This window comes from Xenopus laevis, chromosome 9_10L (genome assembly GCF_017654675.1).
Source record: "Xenopus laevis strain J_2021 chromosome 9_10L, Xenopus_laevis_v10.1, whole genome shotgun sequence".
In the NCBI taxonomy this organism is placed as follows: Eukaryota; Metazoa; Chordata; class Amphibia; order Anura; family Pipidae; genus Xenopus; species Xenopus laevis.
Genome location: NC_054387.1, coordinates 132,419,874 through 132,443,053, shown reverse-complemented (window position 1 = coordinate 132,443,053; position 23,180 = coordinate 132,419,874). Strand labels below are relative to the sequence as shown.

At 39.4% G+C, this 23,180-nt stretch overlaps 1 protein-coding gene across 1 annotated transcript; it reads right to left on the bottom strand.

Moving 5' to 3' along the window:
* LOC108703955 (interferon-induced very large GTPase 1-like) lies at positions 1 to 23,180 on the bottom strand. Its single transcript, XM_041576816.1, is given in 9 exon segments — positions 1 to 982; positions 984 to 3,966; positions 3,969 to 4,808; positions 6,584 to 6,640; positions 10,295 to 10,330; positions 11,848 to 11,886; positions 12,814 to 13,149; positions 17,259 to 17,429; positions 22,312 to 23,180. Coding segments are annotated over 7 exon segments (5,019 nt in total). The 5' UTR covers positions 13,115 to 13,149; positions 17,259 to 17,429; positions 22,312 to 23,180; the 3' UTR covers positions 1 to 219.

Here is a 23,180-nt window from a genome sequence, read left to right as displayed (position 1 = left end):
TTTTGGGCAAATCCCCCATTACTTCTTTTATTGACTGTTGTTTTTGTATGTGTTTTCTTGTATTTTTAATGTATAAAACCATATATTGTACAACTCTGTGGAATACATTGGTGTAAATAATAAGAAATAACCATTTACTGGCACTTTACAGAGCTCATAGTTTGTATAATAAAACTGGATCAGTGGCCATTATGTTACAACATGGTTCTTTGTTATATTTTAAGTGACATATGTTTTCTTTAAACTATCAAGTGCATTTTCCATTGTTATTCTGTACCAGTCATCAGGTATATCAGCAGGCTCAGCATTATATTCCATTGCAAAGTCATTATGATACTTCACAAAAATATATTTCCAGTAGTTTGAGGTCCGGATTTTGGGATCAAGCATAAAGCTATTGCAATGGAAAGCATCAAACAAACATATATGAATACGCAGTTTGTCCCACTTCTCATTTCGGTATAAACCTTGAGGTCGATGGACAGATGCAAAGTGCTCATTATGGTCAGTACCTCCAGCCTCACAGGGGACTCCACAGAGGGGACACTGCTTCCCGCAGCCAAACAGTCTATCAAACAGCTCGTCCTCAGGCTTCAGAGTGAGTTTGGCAAGTACTGATTCTGTTGTAGAAGATTCAATCTCTGATCTGATCTGTTCCTCTGTTTCTTTGAGAAAAAAACCCATCTCCTTTGTGAACTGTCTGACATCTGTTTTGTTCTGGAAACTGACCAACTGCAACTCCATCTGAGAAATGACTAATTCACTCTTCATTGTCTCACAAAAGGTTTTCAAAAAGTCTGAGAGAGTGGGAATGTCTTCAAGCTTTTCAAAAATTGTCCTAATTTTTTTACAGATATCAGAAAGAATTTTTGTTTGCAACTCGCTTAGTCCTTTTGCATACGTTTTTAATATGTATTGTTTCACAAACCACTCGTAAGAATTAATGTAGGTGACATACTGAGAAAAGTTCTGATCTCTCAAGTACATGTGACTGAAAGAGACGGCGGCTGCTCAATTCTTTGGAATTTTGTTTGTACACAATATTATCTACAATATCCTTCCCCAGATGCTCATAAATCCGGTGGGTTATTGCCGGCTTCAGGCAGAGCTCACAGAACTGTTTGGCTCTACTTTGTGTTTCATCCTTTCCCTCATATATATTGTGAACTATTTCCCAATAATGAGATTTTAGTTTTTCCAGATAGCTCAGCGGATCATTTTCTTGGATAAATCTCTCGTGCATCATTTGGAAGCTTGAAGCTGCATTCCCAAAAATATGAAGTTTTAAATCCAACTCAAACTGATGGGTAATATGCAGTTTTTTTACATCTTCCTCGCTGAGCCTTTCATTGATCATATTGAGCAATTCTTGGCAATAAGTCTGATCATAGTCTCCTCCTGTATTAACCTTCTTTGTTACATATTTTAAACATTTTATTATTAAATAATAAGCTAGATTTTCTGTTTTAAAATTGATTTCTTTGGAATTCATTTCTATAAAACGTGCTAGAAAACTCCCTCCAACATGCTGACGTTTAATCTGGAATTCACTTTTGCCAAACCCATCTAATTGTTCTATACAGAGATATTTCGCCTGTAAAGAGTTCTCTTTGACGACCAAGTCACGCTTCAGCTCCAGTAGCATTTCTTTAGTGACGCTGCGTTTCTCTAAAAGATTCTTTGGTAGCTCAGCTATTGAACTTGCCCACATATTCTCAAATTCCTTTTCTATTTCCACATCCCCATAGTGACTTTTCCTTTCTCTGACCTGTTCTAGGAGAAATGAGACTTTTATCTGAATTGTTCTTTGACAACCATTCACTGTGTACATAATTTGATCTATACCTTTTTGGAGTATAATAATCTCATCAATCTTTGCTGTTGCAGAGCTTTGCAGTTTGCTCTGGAGGAATTGCACCCTTCTGGAGAAATCTGCTCTGTACTTTTCAATCAGATGAACATTATCAAATGTACTTTCAAGGTATTGTTTTAATGAATCTAGCATCATTTTCTCCTGTTTGCCAAGTAAACAAATCAAACTTTGCTTCAAATCTGTGCATCTGATTTTTGACTGAAGTTCGTCTGCTGACTGATTTTTGATTGTGTTCTTGGTGCTAATTAGCCAGGTATGAACCTGTTTGCGGAATTTCCATTCCCATTGGGAGTATTTCATTGTTAACTGATCATAGTCTTCAGCTTCCCGGCTGTTTCTGAAACTGATAATAAAATTCTCATGTTTCACAGAGTTCCACAAGCTTTTCATCCATTCGATAAATTGAATAATATGCTGTGATTCTGGAAGACTTTCTCTTTTCTCCATAAATTTGAATAAATATTTTTTTAGTTCATACACATTTTCACTGTAGCCTGAGTTTACGGAAGCCATGGGTGGGACACCGTACCAAAGCCCAGGAATGTACCAATTGTCTCTCTCAAGGTTATAGTACATGATATCACTAAACTTTGTGATCCCATTCTTACATTCCATGTTAGCAGCTGCTCTTGTCATCTCATCCAGCTGCTCCAAGAATTTGTTAACACTTCTCGTGTTCAATTCATGAGCTACAACATCACTCACATTCTGATGTACAAATTGGCAGTTGAGTTTCTTCATTATGTTATTCATTCTAAGACATGCATGAACCACAGTCTGCAGTGTATCTTTCATCTCTGTTGTATTATCCATGGTCATATTGATTATAGTGATATCACTGAGACCAACCACTAGAGTTGCCAACTCATTGTCATGTTCATAGCTGTCCTCCAGAGAAGCCAGTTCTGGAGCCTTGAAACCTTGTGTGTCAGTCACTATAATAAAGTCACAGCCCAGGTTCTGTTTCAGGTCCTCTTTCACTTTAATCAATGTCATGAAGGCTCCTCGTATGCATCGTCCACTGGCCACTGGAAGCTGCAAGCCAAACATGGTGTTCAGGAGGGTGGACTTCCCTGTGCTCTGCACTCCCAGCACAGAAATTACTCTCATTCTGCACTTTCCTCCTGTCTTCTTATTCAGCTCATGCAAAAGATCAGTGACCCACTGCAGGGGGATGTTGGAGGCATCACCATCTATCAGTTCCAATGGGAACCCATCCAGTAGCAGATCTGCAGCAACTCCTGGGAGATTACAGAATTTTGTCTTATCTGGTTTGAGTTTGCCTTGACTCACCATTGAACATTCTGCCTCATAAAACTGCCCCATTTCACGCAGAAAATGTTCAACTCCCAAAGAACTATCAGATATCTGCTGGTCTAACTGTTTCAACTTCTTTTGATTACTGTCTTTATTGTTATACATTTCCTTGTATTTTGCTTTCAACATGGAGAGATGATTTCTAGTCAATGTGTCAAGGTCAAATTTCATCCATTTCAGGAAATAATGTTTCTCTGCCTTTGACAAACATGTGATGGAAGAAATAAACTTACTCATAGAATCAGGTAGATCATGTTGGTTCTGCATCATGTGTAACTTGTTAAGTTCCTCTCTCAGATGAGATCGGTATTGTTCTGTATTTCTATCCCCTTGGTTTCTCATTCTGTGTAATTCCTTCTCTGTCTTGGTCACTTGCTTCCACAGATCCCCTTGTAGTTTCATTGTCTCTTTCTTATATTGTGCAACATCTTGTATCTCTTTAGTTATGTCTGTGGCACATTCTTTTGCTTTCTGACATTCCTGGGAATTTTCATCTACCTTGATGCCAAGTTTAGTGGCTGTTTTTGCTAAATCTTCCAGTTTTATTTTCTTATTGGATTCTTTCAAAAAATGTTTTATAATGGTTTGTAGATTTTTCAGTAGTTCTGCATCATTTGCTCTCTTCTCTTTTACAATTATATGTGATTTGTTAGCATTGAGAACATAGAATAACTTTTTGAATGATTCTGATGTTTCTTTACTGACACCTTTGCCACTTGGAGTAATGATGAAATAGAAGACGGTGTTGGATTTACTACACTTGGCTAATAGCTCACATTAATACTCTCAGCAAATACAAACACTGCTGATGAGACCTGGGTTAGGAAGCTGAATTGGGTCCAGTTAGACTCTATGTCTCCACGTAAATTAGTAACAGCAACAGGTTCTGGGAAAGTAACAGAAATATCTCTTCCAACAGGTAAATACCAGGAGATTTCCACTAGACCATTAGAGATTTCTCTACTAATGTTTCCACCCAACATATTGTCATGAATAAAGAAGTCCTGGTACTGCTGGGCTGGACTGAGCACTTGATTAAGGATTTTAGACTTAGATAATTTGCTTTGCCCCAGTCTCACAAAGGAGAGCAATGGCATTTCTACTTGAACTAGGTTTTCTTCTATAAATCCTTTATTCTCTGCCTGAGTGTGGGGTCTCCATCTCTTGGTAATGTCTCTCATAGCCCAGAGCATGAACGTACATTCTGGACCATCACCAGCAGGGAGAAGCAGTGGGACAGCAAATTGACACATGGACATTTTTGAAAAGATGTTTTGCTGTAAAAACATATCTGAGCAATGCAAGAGAACACACAAAATATCTAATGGATTGATGGATTTAGAGGTATTCTCTTTGCTATAAAAATCCAAATATTGAGATAGTTCCTCTTCTGTGCTATCAGCATCTGACCCTGAACTTGCAGAAACATCCTCAAGTTGAATTGTTCTTGCAGTCCTGTCCAGAGCCATCAGTTTCCTTAGGAGAGCCCAGGGAAGATCTTGTACAGTCTGGGGGGCAACTTCATTTATATTCTCCTGCCCAATGTCCAGGATGTCCCTCAGGCAGAGCTTAGACTCTTTAAAGAATTCTACTATTTTGTTCACGGTGTTTATTATTCCTGAGAAGATAAAAGTAAATTATTTATTATTATTTATATAATTATAATAGTGGATTGGAAATAAGTACTGCCTATATCAACATACTGTTATACAAGTGGTTTCTCTTGGTAATGAAATCAAACTGTAACCACTGCAGCCTGTGGCAGATTACCATAGGAATATCTGGATGGTTGTCCGGGGCCCATAGTTTAAAGGGGGCCAAGCATAAAGGCACGGTCACATGGAACATTGCCTCCTCTGTTCTCTGCCTGTAGTTTTTAATCAGGAGGAAAGAAGTGGATCCACTGTAATTAGCATCTCCCTGTAGCTGTATTGACAATCACAGATTCTGCCTGCATGTAGCTTCATGGATTTTAGGGCTGATCTTTACTTCTGCTCTGCGAAGTTACATGCAGGCCTGATATGGAGAGGGGTGCTGGGCAATAATATAATAAGAGACATATCTAATAAAATGTGAAAGGTTAAATCTGGCAAACTTCCACCAAAACCAAAAAGGTGGCATGACATTGTCAAGTATTGACTTGACAATGCCGAATATATGTGACTCTTCACCAGATATAATTACAATATACACTATGTTTTAACAACAGTGTTTTTGCCAGGTTTAAGCTGGTGACTGTAGAATCCTGACCCACACAAACACACAGAAGGTATAGTGTTTGGGGTTAGTAAGATACATAGATACATTAGGAGGTAGTGAAGTACATAGAGAGAGGTGCTAGAGGGACATGGTGTGGGTTGCAGTGACATAAGCAAAGATACATGAGATTAGCAGCCAGATACATAGATACAGAGGGGCATATTTACTAATTAAAGGGTATAGAAGTTTGACATTGGTAAAAGTGAGGGTTCTCCCTTGATGAATACTCCCCCCCATAATACCATTCAAATGAATAAAAGAGCTGTGAAATTTCCCTCTGATGGACCATGGTGAGCCCTGTTTCACATTTTCATTAAAGGAAAACTATACCCCCCAAACAATGTAGGTCTCTATAAAAAGATATTGCATAAAACAGCTCATATGTAAAATCCTGCTTCATGTAAATAAACCATTATCATAATAATATACTTTTCTAGTAGTATGTGCCATTGGGTAATCATAAATAGAAAATTGCCATTTTAAAAAATAAGGGCCATCCCCTGGGATCGTAGGGTTCACTGTACTCACAAACATACCAACAAACCATACATGTTAGGTCACATGAGCCAATTAACAGACAGAGTTGTGTCTTTTGCTTCCACACTTCTTCTTGTTACAGTTAGAGTTGTAGTATTTCTGGTCAGGTGATCTCTTCCTGTTACAGTTAGAGCTGCAGTATTTCTGGTCAGGTGATCTCTTCCTGTTACAGTTAGAGCTGCAGTATTTCTGGTCAGGTGATCTCTTCCTGTTACAGTTAGAGCTGCAGTATTTCTGGTCAGGTGATCTCTTCCTGTTACAGTTAGAGCTGCTGTATTTCTGGTTAGGTGATCTCTTCCTGTTACAGTTAGAGCTGCAGTATTTCTGGTCAGGAGATCTCTGAGGCAGCACACAGACCATCACAAAATGGTGTCTCAAGGCATGAGATGTAAAAGGGCAATATTTACTTAAATATATATTCCAGTTTGATAAGATTCTTTAATATGCCACTTAATATTATATGAACTATCTGTTGCTTAAGTGTTCATTTTGGGGGTATAGTTTTCCTTTAATATGAAAGTCAGACTGAAAGCAGACAGATTCATACTATAAGTGGTGAGGGCTACTGTTTGCAATTTATATACGAGTGGTACAAACCTGGATCTGGATTTCTCAGTAAAGTTCTCTCTTCAGCATAATCACCTTCACCCTTCACTGTCAGAATAAACAAATATATACATTAAATGGGAGGTAAAAATGCATTTATATACGCAAGTGACCTGGGTTCATCTGTCAGCATTTTGCACCATCATGTATTTCTCTGCAAGTTGTCTAGATGTTGCCCTGGTGAATGTTTTTGTTTATTGTAGGTTTTTGTGGAGATTATGTGATAAAATGATAGAAGAAAGGAGCTGGAGCGCTCTAACCCCCTGCCGTATAATTAATTTATTGGACGATCTTTCCTTGAGCGGTCAGTATTATAAGCTGAAAACTCACTCACTGTAACTATAGTTTGGTTCGGGTGCGCTTACCCCAAACCCTCCACTAATGACACTCCAAAATCAGAAAGTATGGGTCACTCACCGCTCCTGTTCAGTGGCCCGGGTGCTGCACCCCGAACCCTCAGCATAGGGGAGACATCTTGACTTGAAACCGGCAAATTGGCACGCACTCAGCAGGACTCCAGGCAGCGGTAAAATCACTTCGCTTTATTACACAAACATTAATCGTCCTAATGCGTTTTGTGTGTTAACATGCGTAATCAAAGGCATCCTTTTGTGGAGATTATGTATTTCTTCTTGGTTTAGCCAAGTCATGGCAGAATATGGGCATATGGTTTACGGAGCATAATTCAGACCCAGCAATGGTAGAACATGCATGGACCCTAAGGCATGCAATCACCGTCTTTGACTTTTGTTTTACCATCTTTTGGTAGACCAAGACCATGCACAAATGTGGGGAAGCTAACAAAGACCAGGCTGTGGGATTAGTAAGGGGTCATGGGGGAGGACTGTCGGGCATACAATTTATAAGCTAAAGGGATACTGCCATGGGTAAATTTTTTTTTTTCAAAATGAATCAGTTAACAGTGCTGTTCCAGCAGAATTCTGCGCTGAAATCCATTTCTCAAAAGAGCAAACAGATTTTTTTAGATTCAATTTTATATTCAATTTTAAAATCTGATACAGGGCTAGACATTTTGTCAATTTCCCAGCTGCCCCAAGTCATGTGACTTGTGTTTGCACTTTAGGAGAGAAATGCTTTTTGGCAGGCTGGTGTTTTTCCTTCTCAATATAACTGAATGTGTCTCAGTGAGACATGGGTTTTTACTATTGAGTGTTGTTCTTAGATCTACCAGGCAGCTGTTATCTTGTGTTAGGGAGCTGCTATCTGGTTACCTTCCCATTGTTCTTTTGTTTGGCTGCTGGGGGGGTAAAGGGAGGGGGTGATATCACTCCAACTTGCAGTACAGCAGTAAAGAGTGATTGAAGTTTATCAGAGCACAAGTCACATGACTTGGGGCAGCTGGGAAATTGACAATATGTCTAGCCCCATGTCAGATTTCAAAACTGAATATAGAAAAATCTGTTTGCTCTTTTGACAAATGGATTACAGTGCAGAATTCTGCTGGAGCAGCACTATTAAAGGAAAACTATACCCCCCAAACAATGTAGGTCTCTATTAAAAGATACTGAGTAAAACAGCTCATATGTAAAACCCTGCTTCATGTAAATGAACCATTATCATAATAATATACTTTTCTAGTAGTATGTGCCATTGGGTAATCATAAATAGAAAATTGCCATTTTAAAAAATAAGGGCCGCCCCCTGAGATCGTAAGATTCACTGTGCACACATACAAACCACATGTAAGGTCACATGAGCCAATTAACAGACAGAGTTCTGCCTTTTGCTTCCTCACTTCTTCCTGTTACAGTTAGAGCTGTAGTATTTCTGGTCAGGTGATCTCTGAGGCAGCACAGATAGAGTCACGAAATGGTGGTTCAAGGCAAGAGATGTAAAAGGGCAATATTTATGTAAATATATATTCCAGTTTGGTAAGATTCTTTAATATGGCATTCAATTTGATATAAACTATCTGTTGCTTAAGTATTCATTTTGGGGGTATAGTTTTCCTTTAACTGATTCATTTTGAAAAAAAATGTTTTTCCCATGACAGTATCCCTTAAGGAGATACATTTGTATAGAAACCTTAGAGCTAACTCTTCATTACGTAATGTAAATATCAGAGGGAAAAGTAGCACTCCCCGCTGTATGCTGGTAAATGCACAGAGCTTGGTAAATTAGGTTATTGCATGTGCTTAAAATTATGTTTATGACATAATTGGCATCACTGAGACCTGGTAGGATGAAACATGTGCCTGCCAGAATGAGCCAGAATTAAAGACATTCTATTAAGAAATTACAAGGTAATCCCTTTTTCTAGAAATTTCTGCTGGACTCAAGGTTACAAAGAAAATTATCATTGGTGTGTGCTACAAACCACCTCATATAATTGACAAGAATTAAGCCCAGCTACTGTTACAAATGGAGAAGGTTTCACAACTAGGTCAAGTTGTTATTATGGCAACTTTTTCTTTCAGGTTGTTCCTAAACCAACTAGTAGTGGAAATAACTAATGCCAAACTCATCTCTACTATTTGTGTGGGGGAGCATTTAAGGAATGGTGATTATAACATGGTCTTGTTGGAGATTATACGCCAGAGACAACTCTATAAAGGTGTAACTAAAAGTATTAGGGGCCGATTCATCAAGAGTCGAATATCGAGGGTTAATTAACCCTCGATATTCGACTAGGAACTAAAATCCTTCGACTTCGAATATCGAAGTTGAAGGATTTAGCGCAGATAGTACGATCGTACGATCGAAGGATTATTCCTTCGATCGAACGATTAAATCCTTCTAATCGAACAATTCGAAGGATTTAAATCCAACGATCGAAGGAATATTTTACCTTCGAATCCTTCACTAGAAGTTAATGAATCGGCCCCTTAGTGTTGAGGTTGGTAAGAAAAATCATGCTTTTAGAGCATTCAAATTAAGCTAAAAAAATGCATAAAATGAATCCAAATTATTTTTAAAAATATGTATATAGCAAAAAAAAAAGAAGCAGGACATGGGGTCAGTTGGTTGATGAAAGCAAGGAAACAGCAGATATTCTGAACTGTTACTGTTCACCTGAATACACAACTGAGAAATCAGCTAATGAAGGTTTCCTTTTTAATTAAGCTCAACTTCAGAATGTTAATATTAATGTTCAAATGTTCAACATAAATCTGCCATTGACTTCTAGATGACCTCGACAGTTTGAGATGGTTGTATAAATCTCTAAAAATTAGATTTTTTATTTTTCCATGAAAAATTCAAGTTTTCCCCCTAAAAACCTCAACCAGAAAAAATCATATAAAGTTCATACAAAGAAAGAACAGCTCACGTTATCTATATGTCATTAAAATCTGTAATTAAACATTTTACCATTGTGCAAATGTTCATTTGACACCGGGTCCCACAGTGGCTATTTATCCTTTGATAAAGGTAATATACTGGTAGACTTTTTGGCTTGTGATGAAACTAACCCTGCTGTGTGTATAAACTCCTCTGGGGTGGGACTAATGTAATTGATTGGACCTTCTCCATTTCTCCATGAAGCTTTGCAGCATAATCTGGCACAATATAGATAAGGAGGGTGTTATATAACTCTTCCCTGGGTTTCAGCACATTGGTTGGAACTTGGCTGGGTTGCCCTCCTTCCTCCCACATATACAGTTTAAGGATTATACACGTGTTATATGGTTGTGCTGTAGCTCAATATAAATCAGATGTTTTCTTCTTCTGCCATATACACACCTGTATCTGTCTGAGTTGTCCCGTCTTTCTTATTAGCTAGAAAAAGAAAACAAACAAATGCGAACACTATGTAACCATGTTATAGGATAATTTTAGAATTTTCTTACACATATTTAGACTGGGCTGCAAGTACAGAAAATAAATAACATCTCATGGAATATCTACAATACAGTTCTAAAAATGTGGCTCCATTCTTAAACTTGAGTGTATGGGGGACAATTAATAGTACTGCTTAACATGGCCCACTATTAACAGACAGTTTGTGTTATGAGCATAGAGGAGTGGGAGTGGTCAAACCCTTTCTTGACTGACATCTAAAGGTCCACCCATACCTGTCTATCTTTCCTATCTGATAGAAAAACTGGAAAAGAGCAGTAAGTCGTAAAATCCAACTCATTTCACATATTCATTGACGGACATTTTTTTGTCTCACTCATCCGACGGACTAACAAACATATAGAACATATATTCTCTTATTTATTAAAAAAAACATAAAAAAAAAAGAGATTTCAAGATTTTACTTTCCTAAACAGCAGTGATCCCATTATTTGGCACATGGCCCAGCAATTTGAAACAAATATACCAACTGAGCGGGCAGGTGATGCAGGGAGTTGTAGTTAATAAGGATGCACCGAATCCTGGATTCGGTTCGGAACTTTTTGTTACAAAACAAGGAAGCAAAAAATGTTTTCCCCCGAATCCTTGCCAAATCATTCGCCAAGGATTCGGGGGTTCGGCCAAATCCAAAATAGTATATTCGGTGCATCCCTAGTAGTTAAACAATAACTTTAGGGAACCTACTGCCACAGTTCCCTAAAACTACAGCTCAAGGTAGCCCCACATAGACACACGTCATCAGAAACGTAACTAGAGGGGGGCGGGCCCTGGCGCAGGACGTGCAGCCGGGCCCCCCGCCCCCCTCCGTACACCCGGAACTGCCCGGCGCAAAGCGGCGCACAAACTGCTGGGGGGCCCTGAGGGGGTGCGGGCCCTGGCACGCTCGCACCCCCCTGCTCCCCCGGTAGTTCCGCCACTGCACGTCATCAGTCTCACTACATTTCTTGGTTTTTGGGTTAGTATCCCTATATTACAGGGTCTCCTATGAGCAGTGTTACAGTGTATTGTATAAATGTTATACACATGAGATAAAGAAGTTACCAGCTAGTGATAGAAAGAACATGTTTTCTGTTAACATTGTGCAGAATTTGGTATTTAATAGGTGCCCAGTGGTTACAGAGGCTTCCTTCAAAACCTGGGTTGAAGGTTTGTGTTTGTAATTATGGGCATCTGCATTGCACCAGAGATAAAAAATATACCAGTAGGTTCACTGGTTCCTGGTATAAATTAACTCTAAATACTTACAATCCACTGAGGCACAGACTAATGTCATAGAATATGTGAGCTCCACTGGAACAGAGACTTATGTCAGAGTATATATGAGCTCCACTGGGGCAGAGACTAATTTAAAAGTACATGTGAGTACATTATTCATTTGTCATTTCTTGCATTTTTACTAAATAGAAATCAGACTTTTCTTTCTGTCATATACTCACCTGGATCTGTTTGAGCTGTTGTGTCATTCTTATCAGCCACTGAAAGAGGGAAAAACAAATCAAAGTGTTGTGCTCACCAGGCAGAGTTGGGTCTGATGCAAGTGCTGCCAGTGTGTAAAAATGGATTCAATTGTACCTGTACTTTGTAATCAGACAATTTTCTGTTTAAACAACTTTTTGATTGGTCTTCATTATTTATTTTTTATAGTTTTTGAATTATTTACCTTCTTCTGACTCTTTCCAGCTTACAAATGGGATCACTGACCCCATCTAAAAGACAAATTCTCTGTAAGGCTACACATGTATTGTTATTCCTACTTTTTATTTTGTCCTAGTGAATGGCATTATGAGCAGCAATCAGCATGGCTTTATGAAGGATAGGTCATGTCAGACAAATTTCATTGCTTTTTATGATGAGGTAAGTAAGGTGCTGGACAGTGGGGGGCAGTAGATGTGATCTATTTGGATTTTGAGTTTGATACTGTGCCCCACAAACGACTGCTTTCTAAACAAAGGTCTGTTGGGCTTAATGAAGTCATTTGCACATGGATAGGAAACTGGCTACAGGATCGGGTACAGAGGGTGGTTGTTAATTGGACATTCTCTACTTGGAGTAAGGTTCTTAGTAGGGTCCAGCTACCTCCATTGGATCTACATTTGCCCATAGATGCCTAATGAGTGCTGCTATATCACAGTCCAGCATTATGCCCAACTGTCCTTGTCTCCTACTGACTGTCCAACTGGTTGACCTTTCCTTAAACTAACTACCCCCCCCTCACAGCAGAAAAATAATATGGATCAACATAATTTGTGCAGCCTGTAGATGGTCAAAGAAACAGATCTTGGTGTGTATGGCTTTAGCCTATTATTTCTTTGTCTGTCTGGGTTTTGAAGACATTTCCTGGAAAAAAAAGAGTTGCCAGTCTCTTATCTCAAGAAAAAGCTCATTATGTGAAATGTACTCACTTGTCATTAGTGCAGCTTGTAGTTCCTCACTGGCCTGTCTCTCATTGATCTCTTCCAGTATCTCTACAGTCATTTGTGGACCATGTTTTATTGTGTAGTGTCTGATGATGATATTGACCAACTCATGTTCTCTGGCTTCTTCTACTTGTCTCCATGTGATGGGTTTCATTCCTGCAGGCGCCTTGTATATGAGTTTGTGCTTTAATTTTTTAAAGCTCCTGCTGTCAAGGTTCTCGAATGTTTCCACCATGTTGTTCCATATTCTGCTTTCAGTCTCCTTTCCCCACTCTGTCTGGTTCATCTTTCATCAATGCCTTGTGCTGCTCATTTCAAGAACTAAAATAAGAAAAAGGTACAAATCTCATACAAGTGTAGGGACCTATAGGATATCGTATCCCTATAGAGTTAATCCCCTACCTTTCTATATAGTTTCTCTTATCCCTTGTTATTGGGCACAAGCCCTTGTAACTTGTTAAGTGCAACATCCTCACCTATTGGACAAAGAGTGTAATGACACTCCCCTGCCTCACTGCTATATAGTGCTGTGCAGGGAGTGGCCTCTTCCTCTTTGGCTCCTGGTGTCTGTGCTGCTTGTGTTTCCCATTGAGCCTGGGATCACCAAGGCCCCAGTAAAGCCATTTACCCCAAAGGGACCTGTACCTTTGGTGCTGAAGTCGGGAACCAGGCTCTCCCATGAATGAGGATTAGTTATCATTAGGGCAGATCTGAAATAGTCTCTCTAGGAGAGATAGAGAGAGAGAGAGAGAGAGAGATACAACAAAAAGTTTTTAAAGATCTTATTTTCCGCACACTGTAGATTGCTTCATGTAATATATTAATCAAAATTAATAAATCCTCAGAGAGCTCAAAAATTGTTGATTTGATTTTTTGAGGTTTTTTAATTCCAAGTACAAAAACAGTGAAAATTGCTATACAAATATCAATTTAATAAATACAATTAATTATACCACAATTCATGTATATATAGCACCATATATGGTTTGCACCATATTTTTAAAAGAATAATTAAGATGCTAATCTTTGATTATGCAGATAATGAGTACTAAGTACTCGAACATATAGAAAAGAAACAGCTACAAACACTTTACTGAGAGCCGAAAGCCACCATCCCCAATCATTGATAAGAAGAATCCCTATTGGTCAGTTTCTGCGAGTACGGAGAAATTGTACTCAAGATTTTGATTTTGATCAGCAGGCTGAAGAACTAACGCAGAGACTGACAAATAGGGGTTATAGCAAGCAGACAATAAGTAGAGGGTATCAAAAGGCCAAAACAGCAAATCGAACAGAATTAATTTTCAAAAATAAACAAAAACAAACAAGTTCAGAGATGAGATTTATAACAGAGTATAACAGTCAATGGTATGATATCCAGCAGGTGTTAAAAAGAAATTGGGATATTTTACTAGCTGATCCTGAGTTAAAAAGCTTTTTAAGTCCTTTTCCTAGAATGACCGCAAGAAGAGCGCCATCTTTAAAGGACAAGCTAACTAGTAGTCATTTTGTCAACAGTAGTCATGGAAAAGCCTTAACATGGCTACCAGAACCGGAAAAAGGGATGCACAAATGTGGGCATTGTAAATGCTGCAAATATGTAAAAAAATGTAGGGATTTTACCCATTTAAAAAATAAAAAAATCTATAAGATAAATAACTTTATAAATTGCCAAACCACTGCTGTGGTGTACGTCATAGAATGTAATTGTCCTATGCGATATGTTGGGAAAACATTTAGGCCTTTGAGTAGACGTATCCTGGAACATATCAGTGATATTAATTGTAATGTACAAAAAAGCTCGGTGGCAAGACATTTTAGAAACGTGCATGGTGGAGAATTAAAAAATCTAAAGATGTTTGGAATTGAACACGTTTCCCTGGGGATCCGGGGAGGAGAAATTGATAAAAAACTGCTTCAAAAGGAATTAAGGTGGATGTATGAATTAAACACACTTTGGCCTAATGGTTTAAACGATGATAGCAAATTTGGAGTTTTTTTGTGATATTTGTAAATGTTTAATAATTTAATTCTTTAATTGTTAGGAATAATCTTAAGAAACTATAAAACTAATAATAGGCATGATAGAACCACTCGAGTTGTGAACCAGAAAACAATGATAAAAATACATGTGTTAACAAATAAATAAAATGTTAAAATGTGAGGAATACGATTTAAATGTATGTATATGTGTACAAAAATGAATGGCACCATTGTGTAGCACTATATGAAAAAACAGCAACAGTAGGGTTAATTGTAAGATTTAACCCTTTTTGTTAATTCTCACCACAAGAAGGGCTATAAGAGGCGAGCAAATATGACATCATTAAGCCATGACGAAGCCGCTCAAGGGGAAACGCCCGTTGGCCATGTGGAGGAGAGAAACGCTATCATTTGAGCACATTTAACAATCTGGAAATCAGATACGTGGAACGAGGAGTGACTGGGACCTTTGGCTCTACAGATCGGCTCTGGAAGTGCAAGTGCAAGCCAGGACAGCTCTGCGAGCAACGTAACCGCCACAGAGACTACACCGACAAGGTGGTAATGTATGCTTGGCGTGTAGCCGACTGACAGTCAACCCTATACTTACTAACTGAAATTTATGTCATACTACTTATCTATCTGGATTTTCAGCGCAGTATATCAAAAGGCACAGCTCTTCGTATCTACGGCTGCAAGTGTTTTGAATATATTCCCACACTCTGCTACATTGTTTCTTATTATCAGCAACGAAGTGAATATGTCCTGCATACAATGGTTAAAACCTGTAACAAGCGCTTCATTGTGACTTTTACCTAAGCAGGTTAATACCATGGACATAAGTCAATTTGACAAACAAGGAATGCTGATCCAGATGATGCGTTTTTAAACGTCTCCTCCAAGCCTCATTATCTGCATAATCAAAGATTAGCAGCTAAATTATTCTTTTAAAAATATGGTGCAAACCATATATGGTGCTATATATACATGAATTGTGGTATAATTAATTGTATTTATTAAATTGATATTTGTATAGCAATTTTCACTGTTTTTGTACTTGGAATTAAAAAACCTCAAAAAATCAAATCAACCATTTTTGAGCTCTCTGAGGATTTATTAATTTTGATTAATATATTACATGAAGCAAACTTTTTGTTGTTGCAACTAATTATATCTATCTTACGCACCGCCGTACATGGCTTTGTAAGCTTCTATAATTTTAAATAGTAGTGTGCGCTGCCGACATATATACAGTACAACAGAGAGAGAGAGATAGCCCGATTTAGGTAATATGAGCAGTTGTGTGCTCCATCAAGGAGAATAGCAGGGAGTAGCCTCCCAAAGGCTTCTAAGGTTGCCTTTAGTGTAGGGAACTCAGTTTAGCAGAGGACTGCCTGGTCTCTACCTGATTGATCCTGTTTCACACTGGTCGCTGGTCTTTGAGAGTGAGATATTCTGCCTACTATTTGACTATGGGAGTGACATCTGTACATGCTGCATCATCGTCATCATCCTGCTATCCTTCCTCCTCTGTGATATGCTATACCTGCTACAGCTCCTGTGTGAGTAAACCTGTGGTCATTTGCCTTTGCATATTTGTATAATAAACCATCTCTCTTGTTTGCATAAAAAACCTCCTGGCGTCCAATTCATCTACTTTTACACTAATTAGCCTGTGGGTTGTAGTTTTACAACATCTTAAAGGGGAAGCTTCCATTTAGCGAAAGGCTCTGCCCTGAGTGTAGTTTCACAGTGTAACCCATGCTCATACACTAGCTGGACACCTTTAACTATTTATGTGCTGAATAGCCCAAGAAAGCATTACACAAGTGAAAGGAAACGTTACATTTTGTGTTTTACCTCCTACTGAGATAAAGAGAAAAGGTGCCCTAACACTACAGGCCAGAGCTAAATCTTGAATGATGAGGATGATGAGGATGATGGAATATTTATGGAAGATAAAATCGTTAGTGACATTCAGAGAAGGCTGTGACAGGGGTGTAACTACAGAAGAAGCAGACCCTGTGGCTGCATGGGGGGGCCGAGGAGGTATAGGGGGCCCCACAAGGCCCAAATAATTTCAACATATATTGGTAAAACAGGTCAACCTTTGGGTATGTTGAAGGCCCTAAAATGAATTTGCCTTGGGGCCCAGTAACTTCTAGTTATGCCACTGGCTGTGACAGTGTTTTTAGGGGTGTAATACAGACATATCTTTTATGAGGAGTTTTCAGAACAATTTCTGGAGACACTTCAACTGGTTGAGGTAGGAAGATCAACCTGGTGAATATCACTGGAAATCTTACAAACAGGAGTGGGAGGAGGGTAGGAAACATGAGGATAACAGAAGGTTGAAGGACAAGGATTTGTCAATTCAGTGGGGGTTCCTTTAGTTGAGTGTTCTATTTGGGAAAAATCCACTGAACTAATCTAAATGTCAATCTTACCTTATACCTGTACTTTAAAACCACACAGCAGAATTGAAGCAAACTCCTGTCTGGGATAGTTAGCCACAATGTGTTCCTGATTTGTCAACACCCAAATTGTGTTAATTGTGATGCTTGATGCACAGTTGGGGTGGGCTCAACTCCTTGCTTGGCTGCAATTGTGCTGGAAACCTGTGAAGAAGAAAAAGAGGGGTTAAGAGTAAACTAATGGATGGGATGGGAATAGGAGGAGGGGATTGTGAGATAGAACATTCTACACTCAGCTGGCATTCGGGACACTGCTCTTTCATGGTTTACATCTTATCTGTCTGACCGTTTCTTTAAAGTTTCCTTCTCTAACTCTACTTCTACTACTTTCCCACTCTCTGTTGGAGTTCCTCAAGGCTCTGTTCTTGGCCCCCTGCTGTTCTCGCTCTATACAACTTCACTAGGAAAACTCATTCAGTCATTTGGACTTCAGTATCACCTTTATGCTGATGACACCCAACTCTACTTGTCTACTCCTGATCTTTCTAATTCTGTCCTTTCCCAAGTCACAGACTGTCTCTCTGCTGTCTCCTCCTGGATGTCACAGCACCACCTGAAACTGAACCTTTCTAAAACAGAACTCATCATATTTCCTCCAAGATCTTCCCCTGTCCCTCAGATATCACTCACTGTAAACAACACCACCTTTCATTCCACCACACAGGTTGCCTAGGAGTCATCTTAGACTCACTTCTGTCTTTTTCACCTCACATTCAAACACTTGCAAAATCTTGCCGTATTCAACTGCGCAACATTGCTCGAATACGACCCAATCTCAGTTCAGAATCAACTAAAACACTGATTCAATCTCTCATCATCTCCCGCCTTGATTACTGCAACTTACTCCTCACAGGTATTCCAACAAGTCACCTTTCACAACTCCAATCTGTTCTAAACGCGGCCGCTAGACTCATTCATCTAGCTCGCCGCTCAACATCAGCTGCTCCCATATGTATGTCCCTTCACTGGCTCCCAATCTCTTCTAGAATCAAATTCAAATTACTAACACTCACATTCAAATAATGAAACCCCTCCCTATATTTCATCTCTAATCTCCAAATACTCTCCTTCACGAAACCTTCGTTCTGCTTCTGATCTTCGCCTCACTTTTCCTCTGGTCACTTCTGCCCATTCTTGTCTACAAGACTTCTCTCGGGCTTCTGCTTTTCTCTGGAACTCTCTGCCACAAGCTGTCAGACTTTCTCCTTCTTTCCAAACTTTCAAACGCTCCTTAAAGACCCATTTGTTTAAAAATGACAAAGTGTTTATACAATCCTAATGTCTCAATTGTACCCTAACTTTTAGTTTGTAAACCCTATTGTACTCTGTAATCCTTGTCTGTTATCCACCATTTATTCCCTGTTTGCTATAACTGCAGTAAAGCACTGCGTATCTTGACAGCGCTATATAAATAAATGATGATGATGATGATGAGATAGAAGGAGAACAGGGAGGAAGTATCTGCCTTTTCTGGAATGGAGCTCAGAAATGAGCAACATCCTATATGCCCGCCCTGTTTTTGGGTTAAATTAAGGGGAAGTAGGAATTCAATATGGTTTTGGTGTGTCACAGCTGCGGATGAACGCTTGCCAGGGGTGGGGGGGGGGGCTTATTCCCCCAGTTTTAGGCACGTATAGTCTCCTCAGACAAGGTTTGCTGGATGGTAGTTTTACGGTTGCCTGCTCCTATTTGCCCACCTATTGCTCTTGTGGCAGGTAGCTCAGTTGGGGTGTCTTCCAGTGGGCAAGCATTCCAGTCGGGGTGTATAATGTTTATGTATGTTAGAATATTGTTATTCTAATATTTCTATTTAGTAAAATGTAACGTTTAATAACAATTTTGTAATAAAACTGTGGCCTGTTTTATCCCAACCTGGTTATCTTTATTGCCTAGGGAAGTGGGTGAATAGATTGAGGGTAAAAAGGGTCAGCCTACCAACTACATGTCAAAGGTAAAGAGAGGTGACAAAAGATGCTTTAATGACATGAAACAGTAAAGAGAATTGATGTCTAGGGATAAAATACTTCTCCATAACTTGGTATTTTTTTATAGCCATAGTTCCAGCACTTTAAAGACTTACTCTCAAATCATTTTACAAATGGTGTAGTCCAATAATTTGGACCACAGGATGATCTTAGATTTTTAGAAGAAGTGCATTAAAAAAAGCTTGAAATCAGCAGCCTCAAAGTTCGAATTGCAGCATTAAATAGTATAACTGGTTTACCAGTTCCATCAACCTACACTTCCTTTCCACTTGAACTTTTAGGTACACCAAAGCATTTTTTAATGTAAAGGTTTTATCTGTTGATTCAGCGCCTGATTCTTCAGTTCAACTAAGTGATAGTACTCAGTTGAACCGAGGAAGCTGCTCAGATGAGCTAGAACATATTTTCAAAAATACTCAGAGTAAGTCCAGTTGCTGAGACTTTTCACCACTAGACACTGCGAGTGAGGGACATGAACTTTGAGTTTAGTTAGAGCCCAAGAGGGAACGTGTGTATTTTATTTATTTTGTTTGCTGTGTGAAACAGTCACATTATCCTTGACTCTTTGTTTCCTTCTGAAAAAATGTCTGTCAGTCTCATCCCACTCATACTCAACACTGAGTGGGCAATTATGATATATCTCTCTTTTAATAATTCAGGGAAGGGTAGTGTAAGTAGTGTATCAGTGTTTGCAGATGACACAAATTGATGCAGTCCAATTAATAACATGAAGGATGTCGTATCCTTCCTAAGTGGCAGATGAGATTCAATATTGAGAAATGTAAGGTCATGCACCTGGGATATAAAAATATGCAGCTACTTAATGAGAAAAACATTAATGGAGAAGGACCTGGGGTTCACTAACCGGCGAAAATTCGCCAGCGCAGGCTTCGCGCACATCGCAAAACTTTGCCAAGTGTTAATTTGCCTGGACAACGCAAATTCACGAAGATCCGAAGTTGCGCACAGGGTACCAAAAGCTGGCAAAATAACGCCACAAAATTACGCTCTGCAGGTCGAAGCTACGCTAGCGGTGGCTAATTAGCATACGGCGCGCAGTTAAAGTACAATGGACGTATATCTACTCTATTTCACTTTGCCTGGTCTGAGGTGGCGAAGGCAAGTCTGGCTATAGAGGTAACAGTCAGTAAAATCAAAATAGGGAGTAACGATCTTTCGCCAGACCGAAAATTCGCCTGGCGTTAGAGTGCGAAGTTGGGCCAGAGTCTATCTCCTTGGCGAAATTACACCAGCAAATTTCCGCCAGCTACTGTTAGTAAATCGGCGAAGTGCCAAAATGACGTCACGCTGGCGAATTTTCGCCAGCGTTAGCCACTTCACCCATTAGCAAATTTCCCCCTATAAAGAGAAGAGCGACTAAGCTGATAACAGGAATGGTTGGGATCAGTTATAGGGAAAGGCAAGTTGAGTTTGGTTACACTGGAGAATAGACAGTAACAGGGGTTATGATCACTATATATAAATACAGTATATAAGGGGGTCAGTAATGAAATAGAGAAAGTACAGAGAAGAGCGACTAAGTAACAGTAACAGGGGGACATGATCACGTTATATATATATATATATATATATATATATATATATATATATATATATATATATATATATATGGGGGGACAGTAATGAAATAGAGAAAGTACAGAGAAGAGCGATTAAGCTGAAGGGAATGGAAGGGATCAGTTATAGGGAAAGGCAAGTTGGGATTGGTTACACTGGAGAAGAGACAGTTAAGGGGGATATGATTACTATATATAGATATATAAGGGGATATGATCACTATATATAAATATATAAGGGGATATGATCACTATATATAAATATATAAGGGGGATATGATCACTATATATAAATATATAAGGGGGATATGATCACTATATATAAATATATAAGGGGGATATGACCACTATATATATATATAAAAGGGGGATATGATCACTATATATAAATATATAAGGGGGATATGATCACTATATATAAATATATAAGGCGGACAGTAAAGCAACAGTTTGTTGTCTTGTAACTGGAAAGGCCCATAAATTACATTACAGATGGTATTACATCCCTTAGAGAATTACCCACCTCTCAGGCAACTCCCTTCCTTTGAAGTATTTTGGGTATGTGAAGAGTAAGGAACCTTTTTCACATGTGGTGGACCTGTGTGGTGGTCAAAAAGTTTTGGAAAATGGTTGCTCTTACACTGACAACTGTCCTCAAACACTATAGAACCCAGTCCTATGTCAATTTTCCTGGGTTTAAAGCTCCAGACTAACAAGCCTTCCACACATCTACTAACAACAACAAAGACACCATGGGCCGCCAACTGGAAGAACACCTCATCAGATTGAATGGATTAGATCCATGGAAACTATAAGAGCACACACACAGGACAAATGCTATGATAATGAACTGTTATGGATCCCCCTGGGTGGAGTTTGAGAGAGACCAGCTACAATCAGCGGGACTCATTATGGGTCTAAACCCTGTTTGTTTAATTCGCCCACCAACAAAGTGTGGAAATAGAAGGTTAATGGAAATTACTCTTGGCACACAGCTGCCATCTTGAAGTCAGATGGGACATGAGTGAGATGTATTCTCTCTTTAGCCGTACTGGTATGGAGGTTTCAGAGCTAATGTCCTACTGGTCAGGGCTGGGCCAAGCCAACCAGCAGTCTAGGCAACCTAGCCGACCACCACCCTCCCCAGGAATCCACCTCCTTGTGTGCACATGCAACCGAGAATCTGTGTTGTGAATGTGCTGTAACAAGGAAGGGAGATGAGAACAGAAGAGGGGAGGGAGACAGAGGGGAAGGGAGGGGAGTGAGTGACAGTGGGGAACAAACACAAACTGCTCTTCCTTCTGCTTCCCCTAGTTCCGACTCTGCTACTGGTTCTCACAGTTTAATAGTCTAGATTACAATAACCCCAGTCTGGAAACCCCACCTCCAGTTTCCTGCCCTGTTCCTACAGGACTAACTATCTATGTCTCCAAAACATTTCTTTTACATATACTGCACACTGACCTGAACTCCTGAGTGTCATCTGCAGGTTTGTACACGGAGCAGTATGGCAAAATCATACGGTTCTTCAACTAGCGCCGTTTCACTCACCCTTCTGTCTCTCTGATGGCTGGTGTTTTCCTGTTTCATCGAGTCTGTTTAAAATATGCAGTAAGTCCTGTTTCACTTTTGTGTTTGGTGAAACCTTGTGATATTTGAAACTAGGGCAGGTCCTCCTGCTGATTTAGAGTTAGCCCCGAAGGAATGAACTCTTTCCTTACAGTCACAAAATAGTTGAATACTATTCTATTTCCCTGCTTCAGTTAAATTAAGTAGAGTGGCCCTCCGTTATGAAAAGTCAGAATTTGGTAGAAAGATCATTTTAAGGGTCATTGTTGACAGCGTTTAGATATTCCTGTAAATCATGAGTATTGTGTAGGTAGATAGATTGGACGCCAGGAGGTTCTTGGATGGTGAAATAAGTGAACAGGGTTATTATGCAAAGCAAATATCCCCAGGTTTACTCACAAGTACTTGTAGGATACAGCAGATGGAATCACAGTGGACAGAGTAATGATCACAGTCAGGCAGACGTAACTCCTTAAGATATCAGCAGACAGGTGTACATCAATTCTTACAAGTCAGATGTTGCCAGTGTGGGCATCGGGATCAATCAGGTAGGGTACAGGCAGTCCTCTGCTAGCCTACATTCCCTATCACTCAGTTCCCTGCACTAAAGGCAACAACAAGGGAAGCCTTGTAGGAAGCTACTTCCTTCTACCAATCCTCGATGGAGCGACAACTCCTATTACTGCTAAAAACTCTATGCCTCACTCTCCTAGAGAGTCTATTACAGGAGCTTACTATGCTACGGGGTTGCCTGGTCCCCGACT